At 34.3% G+C, this 22,536-nt stretch overlaps 1 protein-coding gene across 1 annotated transcript; it reads right to left on the bottom strand.

Moving 5' to 3' along the window:
- Positions 1-26: 26 nt before the first annotated feature.
- On the bottom strand, positions 27-21,112 carry TH1 (negative elongation factor complex member TH1). The gene is made up of 12 exons (XM_085946945.1): positions 20,978-21,112; positions 18,817-19,042; positions 17,361-17,470; positions 15,551-15,658; positions 10,294-10,443; positions 10,004-10,134; positions 7,067-7,254; positions 5,793-6,048; positions 4,562-4,772; positions 3,667-3,807; positions 546-675; positions 27-464 (listed from the first exon to the last, which is right to left on the bottom strand). The coding sequence occupies exons 1-12, from the start codon at positions 21,035-21,037 to the stop codon at positions 433-435; spliced, it is 1,743 nt and encodes a 580-aa protein (XP_085803071.1). The 5' UTR covers positions 21,038-21,112; the 3' UTR covers positions 27-432.
- Positions 21,113-22,536: the final 1,424 nt, after the last annotated feature.

The raw sequence follows: 22,536 nt of genomic DNA on the forward strand, positions 1-22,536 counted from the left end.
CACTTTGGAAGATTGAAAAAGAATGCACTGTGTTTGGTCAAATCTATTTTATTTCATATTGAATAAACTAAAATCTATTACAAAGTATAAAAGAACTAATCAATACTAGAATCAGACTTGAGCTGTGTAGCTTTCAATCAATATATTATACTCTGGTGAGAGGTGGATATATCCACATTAATACAGCAAGGTGGATTAAGGCACCATTAAACCTTCTCATCAGATGACCCAATCGTCCTATAAGTCTCACATATTATACATATATATATAAATCGATTAAATATTCATACAAATAAACCTTGAAGTAACACAATATTATGACTTTTTAACTAAGGAAAAATGAGCGTGGATAATCAAGAATGTTCACGAATATTAATTAGGAAGAATTATAGTGAAATTCTATTAGCATAAAATATAACTGGCATCCATTAATTACATTGTAGCATACCGCGCCTTGCAATGAACTGTAATGAGAAATAATACAGATTAGAGGAATTCATAAAAAATATGTTCATCGTAATTATCAACAATAATTTTGATTTTACCAATGAATTCTGATACTGGATCGTTTTCTCCTTCAGCTCTCATAGTTCCCGTAATTTCTTCGTTCTCTACCATAGGTAAAACTAGTTGAACAAATTCTGCAGTATATGGCGGTGCTATGGCATCTAAAACCTAAAAAATCATATTATGTAATGATGACATACATGTCATGGGAGTATTACTTAAAGTTTGCTGCGTCAGAAAGTTCTAAAATCTTAAATATCGACTGCTTAATCTAACTCTAATCTAACGGCTAACTCCGTTTGGGCAAATTGTTCAGGAAGGAGAAAACGGAATTTAACAATTCCAAAAATACACTCGGATTTTTTTTTTTTACAAATAAGCTATACTATGAATTTATTAATACACTATTTTAGCTTCCCTTTTATGTATAAAGAAAATTTATATGACGAGCGGAATTGTACCATTTACGATATTGGAAATTTGGCACCTGCAGTTAACTGTTTTGTGTGTGAAGAACGATAATGCATTTATTTATAAGTTTAGGAGTTTAAAATTTTGTGTGAGCATAGAAAATGTGTTTTATAACAAAATGCCATCAAAATCTCATTTTTGGTCAAAAGTGCAGTTGGCTGGTTTGTAGAGTATGCAGTCGATATATTGTATTGTTCACAATCTGAGACTTTTAAAGTGTAAAAAATCCTTGCAACACCGCAATATTACTGATTTTTTTAACAGTCAGAACCAGTTTATAGCACAGGCAAAATTTTGCAAGGGGGCCTCCACACTATCAAAAACTACAAACAAATTCAATTCAATTCATTTATTTTACATATTGTGGATATTACAAATTATAAGTTTAAGACGTTCACAACATGACATTTAGAAACAACGAAATATTATTAAAACAATATTAGGTACATAACAAAAGAGATAGATCAGTATTAAGTTATTCTACAGTATAAATGTGTAAATACAAAAAATTATATAGGTACAAGGAAGTACACCGGATGAGTTAAGCAGACCCTATTTTAAGAATTTATAAAATAACGTCCACCTATACTCATCCTCACGTAGATGGAATATATCAACATCCGAAGCGATTTGGTTGAACAGAGTTATTGCCCTCCCAATTGGCATCACCAATGGCAGGTTAGTTCTGCTCCTCGGGAGAACAAACAACTGATGCTCCCGATTTCTAAGATAGTTATCAGGGACACACAAGTCAATACTACCAAGAATGGCAGAGTTCTCATTCACACCACTTATAAGTCGAAAAAAATACGTGGCCAAATATTGATATCTTCTAGCACTTAAACTACAGTATGTAAGCATACCTAAGAGAGAGTCAGTTGGATAAAGCCACGGATAGTATCCATATAACATCAAATAAAGGAGTCTCAAAAATTTCTTTTGAACTCGCTCCACCATAAGGTCATATTTCAACGGATGCGGGGCCCAAACAATCGACCCACTCTCAAGCCGGCTTCTCACTAAGGAATTATAAAGAATTTTTAATACCGTAACATCTGAAAAGACCCGGGAAGTACGCAAGACGAAGCCCAACATTTGTAGCGCCTTTTTACAAATGATAGCAATATGACCACTAAATGACAGCTTACTGTCAAACGTAATGCCAAGATCCCTTACAGATGGTATTCGCGAAAGAACTCTGTCATGCATCGAATATTGGAAAAATAATACTCGCGAGGCTCTGGTAAACGATAAAATATTGCATTTTTCAATATTGAAGTCCAGTTTGTTACGCCTGCCCCAATCTAATATATTATCTATATCAAGTTGGAGTTGACGACAATCGTCCAAGGTGACAACTTCCATGAAGAGTTTCAGGTCATCAGCGAACAACAAAAACATAGCATTTTTAATGACCATTGCTATGTCATTTATAAAAATCGTAAACAGCAATGGCCCCAAGTTTGAGCCCTGAGGGACAAAATGTATTGAACGTCTGTGACAGATAGACGCCATACGATACGTATTGTTGACGATTCCTAAAATAGCTCCCGAATAACTTCAGAAAACGATCGGACAATCCAATTAGTTGGAGTTTTTCCAACAGGATGTCGTGATCGACTCTGTCAAACGCTTTTGAGAAGTCATTGTAGGAACAGTCAACCTGATGGCCTCTATCTAGTGCTGACGACACTAAATAATATATATATACACAGTGGCACCATCAAAAGCGGTCCTGAGTTGTGGTGTTATTGTTCCCTAGCATCAAAGCAGGCATTGTAGCAAATAATACCAATACAACAGTGAATCGCTTTAGCCATAACCATGGTGCCACTGTTGAATGATTCCACTATATTAGATACGTAGGTATGTCAATCTGCAGTGCAATAAGCTCATAAATTGTATTGAAAATAAGATGTAAATGAAATAATAAAAAGATGATAATAAAATAAAAACCAATTCTTTTTTCATTATTGAAAATAAATTATACCTATGTAGAGCAGCTTAATTAAGCCCTGGCATCTGGGAAGTTTCAGTTATAGACGAGTGTTCAACCATCTTCGGTGCTGGCGGTTTAGAAGACTGAAAATTACTCATAATGAGTTTGTCTTACCTACCTCTACTGTACTGCCCCTTCCAAGGAAGAAGGCAGTAACTCGCAAAATTTGTGAAATTGAGTTATGAATGCCATCCGTTAGATAATTTTGAAAGCTATATTCTGTTCACTTTAAAATCAGAATTATCATTAAAATACCGTTAAAATCCTAAGTGAAAAAATGGACATCTGCTAAAATAATACAAATTTCTTAGCAAAAAGCCAGTAATTGCATCCATTTATTGGTGTTACTGCTTGTTTATTATTACTTTATTTGTATTTTAACATCCTACTAATAAAAATTATCACCGTTTTATATTAATTCACAGTACTAAAGTTAGACAAAAACCACATTATGTCATTTATCTCGAAAGTGTGTGAGAGTCAGTTACTGCCTTCTTCCTTAGAAGGGCAGTGTAATGTATCTTAACAACCATAAAATCGACTGTTGGTAGCCTAATGCTCCTGTTTCTGAAATTACCCGGACACCACTACTAATTGTACAAGCTCTACCACTAATTAAAACATGATTTGGAAATACAATTGATAAATAACTATCGTGACATTTTGTAGGATAAAAATAGATTATTTACCTCTGTTACAAAGTATCTAATGAGAGAAATATCGGTGTCATCTCTTTGCCAACAGTGTTTAATGTATTTTAATACAGGCACAACACATCCTCTGCTCAGGAGATTCACCATACGGTCCAGTAACATCTTTCGGAGTTCCAACTGTCATAAAATCAATCAGTTAAATCATTTTACGGCATATAGAATAATATACATAACATTCATCTCTGTTCTGGCAGAACACACTAACTGGAGAATACTAGTTTTGAGTAATATGACTTTGAAGTTGTTTAAATGTTTGAAATGGTCTTTCATGTGAGTTTTTTAAGTAATCGTAAAAAGGATGACTTTAAAATAAAGACTTTATTTATAAAGAAGGTTTCCAGACGGTAATGTTTGAAATAAGGAACATTTTGGTATAACTAACTCAATGTCATTTTTTCGAATTAGTGTCTTCTGCCAGAACAGTGACGATATACGGAACAGCGTCAGAAATATATTAGAAAAATTCTTGCACTGTAATTACTCCACTCTTTTAAATTAAGTTTCATTTTAACATAATTCGTTTGGAAATGATAATTCTATGACAGCAAATTGGAGCAAACATTGTGACATTACACGGTGTGATTTCTCGTGGAACTCAAGCGTGAAATCATGCATGTGCGCAAGGGGTACTTTTTAAATTTTTCGCTGCGTAAAAACATACTTGAGGTAAAGCGTGAAAAATGCCCCTGTGCTCTCCCAATAGACACGATCAGGGTGTTTTAAATTTTTGTGAAAAGATTATTACTTTTTTGGTTTAAATCACATTAAATTTTATTTATAGATGGCACTATTACTAACAATATGCATAATATACGTACAGACAAAGCTATATTATTTTATACAGTTGTAATATAGTTGTACTACAAATTACCTGTACAAGAATCTCTAGTTCGTCTTGCGGTGTTTCGAATAGTTGCACCAAGAGTTGCAATAGTTGGTGATGTAACAGAGGATGACAGCTGGCTACTTCGTCTAGGAGAGCTAAGTGGATTGGACAATGCTCCGTGCAAAGTTTGAAGTATGAAGGTTCTGTTACAGTGCATTGCACCCATCTTATTATGCCTACTCCGACAACGGGAAACCTTAAATCGAAAACGTCAATATTAAATTATGTCACTTGTGTACGGCGGTTTTAGCCGGTTCGCACATCTAAACTCGTCCCGTCTGTAACATGTCGATGTGACATAATCGTTATTCACAAAACACACGCTACTTTATGAACTTTCGCACTGCTAGAATGTAACGTTTTAGTTTAAAAAAAAGAGATGGTGTCGCTAGCAACAAATTTCACGTGACTCGCATGGCATGTCGCCGATTACTCTGTATTGCAGGAAAATTTCTATTCAGACATCAAGCTCGCTGGTTGCCGTATCCCACACTTATCCACGTTCAAAATGGCAGTTGAGTGCAACATTTCCTAAGGCTGTACTGAGCATCAAAATGTGCCTAATTGACGGATGAACCAAATATTTACGCAATATCTACAATATATTAATTGCTGTTTCGGTGTCTGCATTCATCATTGCATTTGATGACTTTGACGTTTTGAGACGTTACACGCTTCACTGTCGCTAGGCGTCAATGTGCACGGTGGACTATGCAAGATGCATGCGACATTCCTACAAGGTTTGATTAATGGCTGTGCGCTAGACGAGACAAGTTTAGATGTGCAAGCCGGTTTAATCTTTAGGCATCAACAGGTCTATGCAGTGAGAAACATACTTTGTCAAACTGATAAACATGTTATAAAATGAATGAAGTATAATAATTTAACTATCAATACTATTTAATGGGCTTGTTAATATACTTACTAAACTAACTTTTTTTATTGAATCATTTTATTAATAATATTATTACAAACACGATTCAAGCTAGGTGTTCACCAAATTTTAACTGATTGAGAGCACTCTCCTGTGACAATCCAGAGACAGTGAAAGATGTGACTTGGAATCACACTTCCACTCCTGAGATTTTTTATTTTCAATAATAAGATCCAACAATCTGAAAGCTTGTGTATGTTCAGTATTGGATATAAAAATAATAACTCAATTTAATAATTTATAAAATCAGTAAAATATATTCAGATGCAATTATTTTATTACCTAATACAGTGGTATAGCGTTGACAACTCTGCAGTGAGTTCAGAAGATCCTTTATTTATATTACATATGGTGTGCACTTTTTCGATGGCTTGTATTGTTAATTTCAACTCATCCTTGTTTATATTTCTCTTCACCAGTCCTTTCCTCACCGATGTCTCCGACACACTCGCAGAGAATGCAAGAAGGTAAATGTACTTAGGCTTATGTTCTGGATTTAATTTGATAGCTGGTTTAAAAAGTGAATCTACAAGTAATTCTGAAAAAGACAGATTTCAATAAATAATAATGTCATTTTAGACCAGTGGTCTCCAAACTCAATAGGGATGTGAGCTACTTTCATTAATTGAAATTGTCTGGTGAGCTACTTATACATATTATTCCTTCTTTATATTTTTTTATCATCGTCCTTCATTGTACCATACATAATATTATTATATTACTTAAAATAAATTAGGTCATCGGACTTCTAATAAAACATAACATGCCTACTTTAATTATTTATTTATAAACAAAATAATAATTAAAATATATCTTGAAATAAGTGTGAGTAAAAGTAAAAATAATTAGTGAAAAGAATGGCATTCACTTTCCTCCACATTTTTTTCAATTCTCGGTGAGTACCTTGTCACTCCCATCCGAATGCAATTATCAAGATGTACATCTGTGAGTATGTTTCTATATTTACTTTTAACCACCTTCATAGTGGAAAACGGTGATTCACATAAGTAGGTAGAACAAAACAATGCCTTCATTTTGAGCGCAATAATTCCAAATTCATAAAAAGAGCTGAAACAAATTATTGTCTAAGCAGCTCAACTTTTTTAAAATCACTAAACCGCAAATTTATAAATATGATAAAATATCCTACGCGAGCTACCGAAAATGCAGCCGCGAGCTACCGTTTGGCGATCACTGTTTTAGACCAATGTAACAATTAACTTACACCCATGGTGGCTTAAGCGTTGGACTATAACGCCGTGGGTCCCAGGTTCGAATCCTGGGTCTGGCTAGTACACGTATTGTTTTTCAATTTGCGTGTGAGTCAGGGTATGGACCTAATAGGTTGAGCAAGTGGCTGACATCCATTTCTCGTAAAAAAGAAAATCTGTTACTACAAACTTCTACTCTGTGGAGGCCCATATGATCCAATTAGGATCGGACATGGTCGGAAAAGAATATTTTAACTTATGATTTAATTATGCCAATTCAACTTGTTATATACATAAAGTGAGAGAGCATTTAAAAATATGCTAATTAATATATTTTTAACAAACCTAAGAATTGTGGCGTTCTAATTAGGTCGATGGGAGGAGGTTCCGCAAGGATATAATTTCTATATAACACGGATATGTCAGCTGGATTGAGAGCATTTCTTGACAGCATTGAACTGAGTGCTTCACAAGCTTGGGGAAATGCAGCAGCACCGTTTAATGCCATCGTTATTGGTGTAACGTCATGATGACTAAAAAAAATAATGTAACAATATATTATTTCCAGCACAAATGGACTGTTTTCACAATCAAAAAAAAACTGCAGTCGATCTGACACAAGTAAGACATGACTTATACCGAAAAATCTTTAACATTATATGATTGATTCGTAGTACCAAAAAACCATAATAAGTAGATATCTATAATGTTGATTATAAAATTGTCGAAAATAATGTACTAGGTCATGGTTTCCCAAACTATGGGTCGTGACCCACCAGTGGGTCGCGAGCGAATATTGAGTGGGCCCTCGCCACTGTATACATGAATTTAAAAAAATAGGAGGTGATAAATTTGGTATTTCATTCAGCTATTTATAATTCCTAAAAATTGAAATAAACTTAAGTTACGGATTATATTAAATCTTAATTAAATTTAAAATTATATTAAAACAAAACCCTTACAAGCCCACCTATTTCAAAAACTATGTGAAGAAATGGGTAGCCGCCATACATCTCTTCTTCTGCATACAGAAGTTCGCTGGTTATCCAGAGGAAAAGTACTGACACGATTAGTGGAATTGCGTAATGAAGTTACAATTTACTTGGAAGGAAAAACTGAATATATTAAATATCTACTGGACGAATAATTCATTCTCAAGCTCACTTATTTGGCGGATATTTTTTTGAAATTAAACGAACTTAATTTGTATTTGCAAGGATCAAACGGATCAGACATTTTTGCAGTTCACGATAAAATTCGAGCATTCATGAAAAAGCTTATGTTGTGGAAAAGTTGTATTGAGAATGGCAAGTATGATTGTTTTGAAACTTTTATTATTGAAAACCAAGTGCAGCCTAAGATGAACGTACTGTCTGAAATTTCAAGTCATTTATCACTGTTAATAAATAACTTTGACGACTATTTTGGGGAAGAGATGAAAAAGTTTGATTCGTTGCGTTGGATTTGTAACCCATTTCAAGACGACTTACCAACTAGAATGTCAACAAAAGCAAGTGAAGAACTCATTGATTTATCAGAAGATACGTCACTGAAAAATAGTTTCAATCGTAAACAGTTAACGAAATTCTGGCTCTTGGTTGCTGATAATAATTATCCTTGCCTGCTCGATGAAGCTATGAAAGTCCTCCTCCTCTTTACTACCTTATATCTATGTGAGGTCGGATTTTCGGCTATGGTTAACATTAAAACTAAATACCGAAATAATCAAACTCACTGCGATTAAAAGTAAAAAGTAGTAAAAAGTTATAGTAAAGTTGAAGTTGATGCTAAAACTGTAATGAAAAAAATAAGAAACAAATACATCCTTCCCATTGAAATAAATTTTTAAAACAACCTTGCAGGTATAGGTATTTAAGTAATATTTTTTTTTATTTAAGCTGTGTTTCTTATTTCAACAGTCTTTCATTCATATTGAATTATATTCATATATAATATATTAGAACAAATAAGACAGCATTAAGTAGTTCCACGACTCGCCACTCGGGAATCTGAGAATTACCAATATTTATGCCCTCTTTTCTCTAAGACAGCTAAGAGGTGGGTCCCAAGATTGGAAATTTTTGTTCGATGGGTCGGAGCCCAGTCAACTTTGGGAACCACTGTACTAGGTAATGAGGTAATGAACGAGCATCTGATTTAAATTGTAAATGTTTTGGGTGCTCATACCTTCTACTTTTAAATGCACAAATATCACAACAAAATTGTATGTTTTTTTCCTTGTTTATGAACATCGCAATTCATTGGGTTTTCACTAGTATGTCATTTTATGATATTATGTTGTGCTTCCATAGGAACATTTTTTATATTAATATTAAAATAAACATTTTTGTAAATCTATAACTACACTAATACTAATTAATAGATAGATAATGCTGTTCCTAATTTAAAACTTTCTCCCCAATACTAGCTTATAAATAGAACACCATCCATTATTACAAACCATAGTTTTTTTTAGCACATAAGCATAAAAAGGTTCGCTATCACTGCACTAGGTCAGTGGTCAGATAGCATCGGTGGTGTGGTGAAGTAAGGTATAGGTAGAGGGGTGTGCCACCTAAATACACCTGATGCCTATCTCATTGATTTGAAAAAATTAAATCAAATCAGTCTATTTCTTCATTTTGTATATCTGTCCATATTTCGCACATACAAACTCATGGGCTATCCCTAACACAAATAGGAGTTTTGTTTTTGTGTTAACATCTATGCAATTAGCACAAAGGCATATAATTCAAAAGTAACTCAGAAGTAATATGAATCAATATTTGGGTCTGAATAAATGTTTCTTATTCATATTCAAAGGTTTTACCGCTAGTTACCACGGGTTTAACTAGCGGTAAGTATTTGTTTAGGATGTGCCTTATTTTATCCATTTATGGACTACGTAGTATAATTGAAAGGTCCGTGGTAATAGTGTTCATCACAATCACACACAATCGTTCACATATTTACCAATTTTGGTCGCCTATGTGCATTATCCGACATTTCACCTACCGCCAATTTACGGTTAACACTATTTTACCTCAAAAGACACCATAATCCAAAAACAACCTTGTCAACCGAATTTTGTCAGTTTTTTTTTTTGACAAAAAGCTTACGAGGCATTTCACATAGATGGCACTATTCTCAGGCTCTTCAATTTTTGTATGAATAAAAAAATATTCCTATTTCACGGGTGTCGATAACTTTCACATCAAATGCAAGATATTATTACGCACAAGCTTATTATTAAATACAAGTGATATCAATATGTCATTGTACCTTTGTTGAGCACATCGTGTGATTTCTTGTGACAGCCGCTTCATGATAGCTCCCCCTCTTGATTCTTGAGCCAAGATGTGGATGAGAACCTGACTGTAGACATAGGTATGCTGACCGTGGCAAACCATTTTCTACAAAATAATTACAAATGTATAATGAATGATTATACTCAGCAGTGCCGTCATCCAACGTGTTTGTTATAATGTGGGCCTGGATGTCACACATAATATATACATACAATGTCAAAATTCTAATGCTAAGCTATATAACTAAATTAAAATGAAACTTACTGCACACTCTTGTACACTGGTCTGCCAGTCATCTGTACTTTGCAAAAATCCAGCAATGGCCGTTTTGAGTACTCTTGAGAATACCTCAATTTGTTGTGCAGCAGTCGATATGCTGGTGATCTCACCTTGGAAGCCCGCGTCTGATATAAGCTAAAAATTACATTTTATATATCCATGATAAAAGGTAAGTAAATTACAAATATATTTAAGTTAAACCTTCTTTTATACCAGGGGTGTCAACTAATTTTTACATAAGATCTACTTTGGAGAAGAAAAATCCTCCGCGATCTACTTTTTCTGAAATTAAGGACATATATATATCTAAGTATAGTATATTATAATAGATATATTCCCATTCAGTGATACGTTTTTCTTTCGGACTATTCATTCTGTCAAGATTTAAAATTAGATTAACTCGCGTAGCAAACAAAGGAAAAAACAAAAATTATTACAAATCAACAATTATTATTCATTAACTATTTTTTTATTCAACAAATAATTTACGAGATTTAAGAATGTAGCATTCTAATTATTGAACATACATAATTTTGAAAGCGCCCCACAACAAATTATCAAAAATATCTATCTGTTTCAGACAATTTTGAAACATGCCCTATTTGTTAGCACCTATTTTTAAATATTTTTGGATAATTACATATTTTTACATATTCTAGATTTAAGCACATATTTTCACATAAACAATGGAAAACCGTTCCATAAAAAATGAATTGGCATTCATCACTTCAAATTATGGTCATCTGGTAAACATAATTGAAATGTTAGAATCGTCTACTTCTACAAAGTCACTAGTGGAGCAAATTAATAATTTAAACAATACTGTTGCTAAAATAAGAAATGTTCCTGGGCATCTATTCTGTACAAAAGACTGCTGTCAGCCCGCTACGGCAGCTATCTAGGGTACAAAAGTATCGAGGTATTAGCACTAATTGTAACAATTACACAGTTAGCCGCCTAAACAGTCAAAACTGACTATTTCGCTTTGAAATTTAGTATAGCCAAGAGAGGTGTTGTTAAAACATAGTACTTATTGTAACAATTACAACTAACTTATTGTAATTGTTATAATAAGTGCTAATACTTTCCTACCCTAGATAACTGTTGTAGCGGCCGAAAGCAGTGTTGTGTATAGAATAGATGCGCTGGACCAATTGGAATAAAAATAGTACAACATTAAATAGTGTTTTAAATAATAATACTGGACTTCAAACGCTGCAGAATATTTAAAGCTCTTTTGGAAAATCCATCAGATGCCTCAGATGTTTCAATTTTTTCTACTTCAGAAATAGTTTCATTTACATACGCAATAATAACATCTGTAGAAGTGGAAATAAGTTTTTCCAAGTATAAAAATTTGCTAAGATCAAATCGTGAAAGATTCACTTTCGAAAATTTGAAGCATTATTTTATTGTTTATTGTAATAAGTGTTATCTGTTTGTGAATAAATAATAAATTAAACTGTTGAAATATATATGATTTAATGTTTAATATACTTAAATTTTTAGCACATAATTATGAATGTTTAATAACATATTTTCCAATTATATCTACATATTTTAGGTACTGAGATCCCCGGGGTTCCAGCGGCTAGCTCAGCTGTCCATCGAACCCCGGATTCACAAAAAAAAGTACGATATATTTGAGGGTGGAATTAAATAAAACCACGTCTGTCTCGTGTAACTTGGTATTCCTTATATTTTACACTTTCTTTACATGTTTAGGTTTTTACAATTAGTTACGCAGGTCCGTATATGTCGGAAAGGGGACGCTTACTAATTTTTTTTTTTAAACTTCGCGTACCCACGCCATTCAGCAAAAAGGACTCTCGTGATTGGCCAAATTTTATCGCGTGATCCTTACGATTTGACGAATCACGAGGACCACCTCGGCGCAGGCGCGCGAAGACTTCAACGTTGCCGGCAAAATTTATTATATTTGAATACTTATATTTAGTCTTAAAATTATCGCTTTCATCCATCATCATTTATACGTTTTACGCGCCCGACATCCTATTCCAAAGGCGCGCCGCGCCGATTTGCGGTGCCTCTCACGTTTTATTATTATTATTATTTTTATTTTTTTTCATTATTGAAACCCCGTTGAGAAATTTACGGCTTATTGACTCATTTTTTTTTTTATCACAAGCATACAATCTCTACTTTCAACCTCTTATACCTAATTTTAACGTATTATTAAAATTTCACTTATCAACTATAATATACACTTCGTCGAGTGATGCCGTATTATTCCGGTTCCGTTTTCGCTGTGTTAAATTTACGATTGGTAATTTGTAAAGAAATAATAGTGACGGTCGTATACTATTTTCTTCGTTTCTCTTTGGATTCAAATTATTAACACGGCGTAACTTTGAAACAGGTTTCGCGCTACTGTAGAATATCCTCTTTCCCGTTTATAAAATTGTTTGCGATTTTCAATGTTAATGTTTTCGAATTCATTCATATTTACTTTATTTGAACGGAAAGAATTGGCGTCACTCTGCGAAGCGTTATTTTTAAAACTAGAATGTACATTTTTCTTACTAATGAACTTAAGTTTACAAGGCTCAGAAAGTGGGTCCTTAATTAACTTTGTATCCGTAATTAGAAGAATTTCCGGATGTTTTATTCGTATAATCTACACATTTCACTTCCAACAGGAACTCGGCGTTCACCCTTGACTCGAGGGTTGGCGACTGGTCCTGCTTCATCTCCTCGTGGTCGAGCCTGCGCCCGCACAGCTTCTTTGATTCCTCTCAGCTTGCGCGCCTTCTCAGCCCTCTTTTGAGGCTCCCTGGCCTCCCGTTTCCTTTTTCTCTCCTCACCGAATATCCCGTGGTCGAATAGGGTACACAACATGTTAGTGATACCCTAGGAAAATCGGCATTTTGCTCGCCGTTTTTCGTCGCGAGTGGGCCGTGGCCTCTACGAGCCCTCCTCGCTGGATACCGTCGATGATGTGTCTGGTCTCCATAGGTGGGATTTGTGCAGCCATTCGTCGTACTGGAGACGCGCTGGTGCTACGGTCTCCAGCACGACGCTAGGCGCGGTCAGCTCCGTATGTGGACTGTCTTCGAACACCAGAGGAGGGCTCTCCCGGTTTGATGTTGGAGACAGCACTTCTTCTTTGATAAGGGTCACGTCGGAGTCCACTTTTTAGTTAACCATTTCTTGGTTGTTCCGGCTCCTGGATCATAAACTTTTATTTAGCGTTCGCGGGCGTAAATTTTATTTCGCGGGTTCGGAAGAATCCATGCGATTCTTCGAGCTTCACGTTGCCAAGGCGCCATTGAGATCCCCGGGGTTCCAGCGGCTAGCTCAGGTGTCCATCGAACCCCGGATTCACAAAAAAAAAGTATACGATATATTTGAGGGTGGAATTAAATAAAACCACGTCTGTCTCGTGTAACTTGGTATTCCTTATATTTTACACTTTCTTTACATGTTTAGGTTTTTACAATTAGTTACGCAGGTCCGTATATGTCGGAAAGGGGACGCTTACTAATTTTTTTTTTTAAACTTCGCGTACCCACGCCATTCAGCAAAAAGGACTCTCGTGATTGGCCAAATTTTATCGCGTGATCCTTACGATTTGACGAATCACGAGGACCACCTCGGCGCAGGCGCGCGAAGACTTCAACGTTGCCGGCAAAATTTATTATATTTGAATACTTATATTTAGTCTTAAAATTATCGCTTTCATCCATCATCATTTATACTTTTTAAATTAAATTAAATATATCTTAATTACACCTCCGCCCAATATGCGATTTTCACACACCGGACGAAGGCCTTTACTTATGATTAAAAAATACTTACGTGGTTGAGCAAGGAATCAGATTAGATGTTTTATGAAGCCGTTTCTAGAGGTCAGGGTTACGTTTCGACTTATAGCTACTAAATGATTATTTTACACCGGGAGAAGCCCGCCTGTAACAGGGGTGTATCAGTACCTATTATTCATTTTTTAGCACTTAAAAATCCTAAGCCTAATTTATAACCAATAGAAAAAATCTTTTTTGAAAAAAGAAAGGAATCGAACCTGCATCTCTCGGGTATCGCGTCCATGCACATGGACAACTATGCTAAAGGACTCGTACTTAATTGCGACAAATTTAAACTATAAAAATTATTAGCAAGTTCAAGTAAGTTACAACAAAAAAGAGTGATCCGTGACGTCGGTTAGTAATTAAAGTAAAACCTACTTTGATTTAAAATACAAAAGCCGATCACCAATAGTAGCTCAATTTGGAAAGCGCTTCAGAGTATTAAAAGCCATTAGTTAAAATTTATCACAATTAAGTATGACTCCTTTAACATAGTGGTCTATGTATGTGCATAGGCGCGATCCCGGAGAGATACAGGTTCGATTCCTGCTTACTTTTCTCAAAAAAGATTTTTCTATTGGTTGTTAAAATACATTTTCTCAGAAGTGTTTTCAAAAATATGTATGTTCAATTATTATTCAGTCAAATAATAGCTAACGGCTTAACAAACATGTCAATTTTGTTTGACAGTTTGTAGTGATATCCTATTAGAAACCACAAATACGAAATGAGTCAGATATATTAAATATAAAAATTACTGTTTTAAGGTGTTAAAATTAGATAATTAAAAAATTGGATAATAGAAATATGTATAATAAATAAAATCCCATTATACTTCTAAATTATGAATAAATAAATTAAATATTTTTAGCGATCGACCAAAAATCCTTTCGCGATCGACCTATTAACACCCCTGTTTTATACAGATAGAACTTTAATATAATATGATATGACACCAAAAACACTAAGGCTAATAACTAAATTAGTTGTGTTATTTGGCATTACAGATTTATTTTTAGCAAGTTCATACATCTGCTTATGTTAAAAATACATTATATTAATTTTACAATGCTAAAAAAGGGTTTTTAAGTAATGAATCATCATTATTTAGATAAACAATCGTGTAAAATATCAAATAACAGTTTGTAAGTAAGTAACCAAACTCTTAATTATTAGTGATGTCACATCACACTCCGCTATTTTTGGATTTATAAATTTTCTCAGTTATTATAAAAATATTTTTTTATTTTCATACGATATATTGACCCATTGTGGAAACAGTATACCTGGCAAGGTGTACTAGTATCATATATTTTTTTTATTGACATGGCAAGAATGTCGTATGGTGTTGAGATATTATTTTGTGTTTTAATGAAGAAAAAAACATTTCTTTTGTTTCATGAAATATAACTAACCTTAATGGTGAAATTTAACATGAGACAATCGGGATACTCTTCAGCTAATCTATAAATAAGGGAACGCCAAGTCGGATGCTCGATCATTTCCGTCAGCCAGGCAGGTGTCTGTGAACAAAATACATATGTACTTATATTATAAAATTCATGGCTTATATTTTAATTTTTCATAAAATATATTACTCCTTGTTATATTTTCGACACCTCCTATGTAAAAGTCTGTAACTGCGTTTTTGGCTATTTTGACTTGATTGCCTTTTATTAAATAATTTTGAAGATAACACAACAATGATAATCGAAAAAAAACAAAAAATTCAATCAATATATCGTCACTGTTCTGGCAGAAGACACTAATTCGAAAAAATGACATATTGAATTAGTTATACCAAAATGTTCCTTATTTCAAACTTTACCGTCTGGAAACCTTCTTAATAAATAAACAGTCTTTATTTTAAAGTCATCCTTTTTATGATTACTTAATAAACTCACATGATACACCATTTCAAACATTTTAACAACTTCAAAGTCAAATTACTCAAAACTAGTATTCTCCAGTTAGTGTGTTCTGCCAGAAGAGAGACGATATATATCTTCTTTGGCCCTATCCGCCCCTTAATTGGAGCGTATGGACACCACGCGGCGCCTCCAAGAATTCCTGTCGCTCGCCAGTCTTCTTGCTTCGTTCCAGGTCAAACCAGCATCCCGTAGCTCCGCCATATACACTCTATATAGTATTTAGCGGCCTTCCAGGACGCCGGAATCCGGTCGGCTTGAAGAACAGGCAAGCCAGGTTGAGGTTTTTTTCTGGCATCCGCAGCACGCAGCCGAGCCAGGTCCAACGTCGCCTCTTCACTCTCAGCGTGATGAGAGGGTGCTTGGTGCATTCTCTTATCTCCTCGTTGGTCCTAAAGTCATACCACCCCACCGCACACCCAGTATCCATTGTAAACATCTGTTTTCGAGGCTCAGTATACGGTTGCTCTGAGCCTTCGTAAGGTGCCATGATTCGCTACCGTAAAGCAGCACTGTCAGAATGCAAGTGTCGAATAAGCGGCATTTGGTTTTGACTGAGTCCCAGACATTCCGCATCGAGTTGAATGTTGCTCCAGCCATTCCCATTCGGATAGCGAGCTATTTCTGCAAAATGCCATCTCATGTGATGTGTACCCCCATGTACTTGAAGCTGTCGACGCTCTCGATGTTTGTCCGTCGCTAATCAGAGGCAAATCTGGATCAGGACAGGTGCTATATATCATTCAACTAAAAAAATACGATTGCAGTATTAAAAATTAACGCTGTGGTGTTATTAAAATCGCACTACTGAAAAGTACCATGTTGCAGTTACGGCTTTATACATAGGAGGTGTTGTTTATCACCTTTATAACTACGGAGTAAAATCATAAATTTAGAGCGTAACGCAGAGTTGTCAATGTTAAGCAGGCATTCTAACAAGAATAATATTAAAAAACTCATCACATATTCTTTCTTACTGAACTTAGGTCACCAAAAATGGCCTCTCAAAGTTAGGCGCATATCTTAGGGACTTGCCTAAGTATGGTATGCATCGCGCTCCTAAGAGCGGAAATTAGTGATACTAGTACGTATTGTACAGTGGATAAAAACCTTAAAATATATTCTGATCAAAATTTATTTCATCAAAAGATCAAAAGTATTTAGCGTACCTACTTTTAGTGAGTACTTGCGTTAGATAAAGCACTATGCACCATTTTGGTCAGTAATATTACAATCAATATTTTTATTAGTTATTGTTATCTTTAATAAATTGTAAAGCGGTATTATACAAACTTACCTCTCCCTCTTCAGTGAAAATGGTATCTGCCTTTTTTGGATCAAAAGTTTTCAAAATCATATCTTTTAAATGATTTTCAACCATTGCTTGGACTTCTGTTACCTTAACACCTGAATGAAAATAAAATAATACACATAATTACATTCAATCAAAAACTTTTGAAAGCAATGATAATCTTTAATAGAAAAACTTCCAATTCACATACACACAATAAAAAGAATTAGAAAAACCTCCTGCGATACTTATGAACAGTCAGGACCGAAATACATCTGTCCATGAACAAATTATACAAATATATCTTAAGTTGGATGCTCACATGCTGACATATTAACAAATTTAAACCATTATGTTACACTTAGAAATATAGTCCTGTCATGTCATATCATCCCACAGTATATTTTGTACAATCACTTCGGTAATTTGTTTTGATGATAAATATAGTGCCAGTTCGACCAGTACTTTGGATTGGGAAGAAGAAATAAAAACTTTGGTTACTTTTGGATTTATAAATAATTAAGAAAATAAAAAATCGAGGAGTGAATGGGTCCAATACATTAATACAAAAAGAGAAAAATTAGGTAAATTTTATTGATTAGTTTAAGAAATACAAGGTTTCACATGTATTTTCGATTGATCAAAGAAGAGTTTAATTTTTTGCATCAAGTTGTGATTTTTAAGACAGTTTATTTTTATTTAAAAACACTCTCGCCGGTTAAGAATAAATTGGAATTAAAGCGGATATATTTTTATTTATTTTATCAGTATTGTGCTTGAGGAAGAGATGTCATTTGAAATACATAATATACAATGAATATGTTGATCGCAATAATCAGGCAACTCATAATGTCATGTTCTCTGACTTTTTCAATTAAAATCTTGTCCATTTTCAAACATAAACAGATTCAAACCACTAAAAACAAGGATGCATGAGGTCACGTGAGTCGAAAATGGTATATTTACAGAAAATAAAAACATTCAGTTGTGTGAGAAGTTGGTGATGTGACATGATATGTATGAGGTAACTTCATTGTGGTACTGATACATTTAGATACCTAGTAAAAAGATACTGCTCACTTTTTGCCCATGACATGAGCTTACGTGATGTGATAAAAGTGTATTTCTGGCCTTAACATCAACCCCAACAACACAAATATCCATGCACAATCATCTGTTTGAAACTAATGTATATCCACACTCCACACTGGCAAACATTGCTATCAAATTATATGTAGTTTGGATGGTCTGAAAATTATATCGGTTTCTATAATTAATATAGTGGTTAAGTAATGTATTAAAATAAATGTAATTTGTGAAATTAATGTGGTGTTATAATTATTAAAAATGTGAGAGGTACATTCCTACAAAAATGTCTCGTGTTCACATTTCCCAAATCACACCACCCTGGATATCTATTAAACTACTAAAGTCTAGTTCAATTAATCTATAAGAATATTACCTCCTAGAATAAGCCATTCTGCCAACAAGTTTGCCATCTGTGCAACAGCACTATAATTATGTGACAGTTGTTCGATGACTTGTTCCGGGTTTCCACCAGCTTGGAAATATCGTTTCAACTGTGTAAAAATTCCCGGCTCCATCATGTAATCAGGCGTAGTAAACTTTTCCAAACATTCCTGCAGAACCTCCTCCGGGTTTTCATTATTTTCCACCATGCCATCATCCTAGACATTAAAATAATAAAAATGTATATATAATTTGAAAACACTTCTGAGAAATATATAAATGCTAGAAAAAAGCTTTTTGGAAAAAATCTGGTTTTTTCCAGTGGTTATATATTTCTCATTAGTGTTTTCAAATTATATGTGTTCTATAAATGAATGTTACATTCTTAAATTTTTCATTGAATAAAAAGAAATCGTTTAATAATAAAATTGATTGTATTCATTGATTGTCATAATTAATTCTCTAGCCTAGAAACATTGCCAAACATATTATTACTGTAAGTAATGCATAAAAAAATACTACTGTAGCGGTCAATGACTTCGGGCTTTGTCAGCATTATTTCGACAGTGTAAGAATTAACAAATCATTTAAACTATCACACAATCGTCGCATCTACAGTCAGCATATTCTACACACGTGACATTCTTCGATGGAATCGAAACGTTCGAAGTGCAATAATGCGGAGGCCAACAGATTTCTTCAGATTACTTGATCAGCAATGACTCGCAATTTACCGAATGTTCATGCATATAATTAGCGGGTCATAGTTGATGAGCTAGTCAGTCTAAATACGTATTAGTATCAATCTTAATCTCAGTCCGTTCAGTAAGCTTCGTGTCAGTCGCTCCCCACCGCATTCTGTTCCACCGAGACTCGGACCTCGGAACAGTATCATAAGGATTGTAACATACTCTTGTACCGACTGTTTACGCTGCAAATAAAACTCGCTCCTCCATCGATCGGAGCAACCAACAAATCTCAACTTCTCATCTCTTCCCCTGACGACTCTCCATCTACGATCATGTATGTGAACTATTTCTAACTTGTAACCAATATGCTATGCAATTATAGCGCCATACATAATCCAAAGAACGGAAGTGGAAATACGTTGTATTAATAAAATAAAACAAATAAGTCGAATTAGTAATACATATTGTGTTTTAATTTATTAACAAAAGTGGGTGCCGGGGGGCATAAATATTTTATGTGAACAAGCTCGGAGGGGGGGTTAGAATTTGTAGATACGCCAATCAGCTCCAAAAGATAATGGTGAGAGCTTGTCCAGATGACGCGTGTCTCACCGTGAGTGCATGTGAACGGCTCAATGAAGTCACATGTACCTGGAATGCGTGCGAGTCAAATGGCACTAGCTGGACAAGGCCTAAGGCTATATTACTGTCTTAATATCGCCATTCTTCAACTAGACTGTAATCTCTAAAAAATGCAGTTTTGAATTATCTACTTTTATCACTATCTAGCACTTTATCCAACAGTAAAAGTGTTGTTTTTAAGTTCATTTTTATTCTGAAGATCTTCACAAAAATACTGTCTTACTTTTAATGAAATTATGCATATCCACTGGAGTAGACTGTGAGACAATACTTACTACAGTTTAGCCGTGACTCGAAACGAATTTCTTTTAATTTACGTCATTTACACATTTGTCAGATCCATCAGCGTGATTTCTGGGATCTTCGTTTTTATTTTACTAAATACTTATGGCTTAGTTTAGCGAAGCTTTCCACACATTGGTCTGTTTCCAGGGCGATGATATTTTAAATATAGATGAATTTTTAATATCAAAACTTTTATACAAGCATATTAAATTGAGTCAATTCATAATAATTTGTTTGATAAGTAAATAGTGTAATATAATTGCAATAAAATAGAATCACTTCATTGAAATTTATGGTATATAGGTACTGGGTAGATACCATAATATAAATTATTATTGTTTGTATTAATTATGTATGAAGTATATTTTCTGCAGATCATTATTTTTAAAATAATCACAAGCACGTTAACATTAACACAAGCGATAGTTCATAAACTTGCAGAAAAAATATTACCAGATAAACAATGTATTTCTTAAGCATTTAGAAGTGTTAATTTTATGTGTATGAAAATATCCCGAAAATATATATTGAACCCACCTCGAAATCCACCATATCACCTCCATCCCAGGTACGCTCTTCTTCATATTGCCCAGGCATGATATATTAGAAATAATTGAATTATAAAAACATGCAAAGCCAAATCAAAATTCATGCAACTGTCAAGTTGACATCAACTCAACATTTCGCTTGCAATATATTAGTCTATGGCAATATGGCATAGACTAATATACTAGTCTATGGTCTATAAAGCCCTACATTATATTGTCTCTGGTAAAATCATTCGTCATTGTCTATGAGTCAATCTACTGAAAACCAAAATCGATGCAATGATGAAATAGATAATATATTTCTTTCGCTAAAATGATAAATAAATATAATTCAAGATATCTTTGTAATGTATCATATTATCAGTCGTTTTTGTATCTTAGGTTTTGTGTAACACCATCTTTGGGCTCCGTACGCGACCATATTTTTAATGAAAATGCGCCCACCAGAGGTATTAAATAAAGAGAGGGGGAAGTAATCGGCTTTGTCATACAACTGAATGAAGCCAACAACTTACGATAAATAGCGACTTGATAACAAAAAATTGAGGGCATCACAGAGGATTTACTTTGGTCATTATAACGTACACATATACCTAATGTTAACGTGGAAATTTTGCCGCAAATTGATTACCAGCCTACCTCACCGTACTTTCATATAACCTGCCGCCCACGGTCTTGACCACTGAGCCAGTGTTTCTCAAACGGCGGTCTGCAGACATTTTCTGGTGACACGAAATTTTGACGTCCAAATGCCTATGCTGAAAATTCTCATAAAATCTTCAAAACCTGTGCACTTTGTTCTTAAAATAGATTAATGGTTTTACATGACGAAATCAACTGCGATCAGACGTCATTATATCAATATTATTTTATTTGTTAGCGGTCTGCAAAACGTTTCTCCAATTTTCAGCAATCCGCAGGTGTAAACGGTTGAGAAACACTGCAAGCTATATTATAATATTATTGCGTACCATCACCGCCATCTTTAGCAACGGTCCTATCTACTAATTGCAACAAAGTTGACCTAGTGTTTTTCAATATTCTATGAAGTGCTTATATATTTCTGACATGTTTTCATAATACATAATATTAGGCTTATCATAATTATGAAACTCTAAACCAGGACAGGAACGGGAAATAGGTCAAAGAAACAAATTTAACCACCAAAACTGTTTTATTAAAAGTATGTAGGTAGGTACAAAAGAAGAAAGCAGGTCTGCTGTAGCACAAATTTAAATTATTCATTGTGCAAATTGTTCTCGCCGGAATGAACTTTTCCACCATTTTAATCATTTTTTTAAATTTCCTCAAAAATAATTAACTAGTAGCAAATAGTAAACTAGATAATAACTGTTTACATGCAAAAGTACTGACTATCTCACCAATCTTATTCTTCAAGCAGAGGTGAGACACGTCATTGCTATTTGATAGGTTGTGAAAATCGGTAACATCAAAATGCTCTACACGGTGTAGTTCGTATTTTATGGAAAAAAAATTCCGACAGGTTCGTCATTATCGTTCTACTGTACAGGTAGGCGCAGATATCGT

Source organism: Rhyacophila brunnea, unplaced genomic scaffold (assembly GCF_057557595.1).
Source record: "Rhyacophila brunnea isolate RB1 unplaced genomic scaffold, BYU_Rbru_1.0 scaffold_2, whole genome shotgun sequence".
In the NCBI taxonomy this organism is placed as follows: domain Eukaryota; kingdom Metazoa; phylum Arthropoda; class Insecta; order Trichoptera; family Rhyacophilidae; genus Rhyacophila; species Rhyacophila brunnea.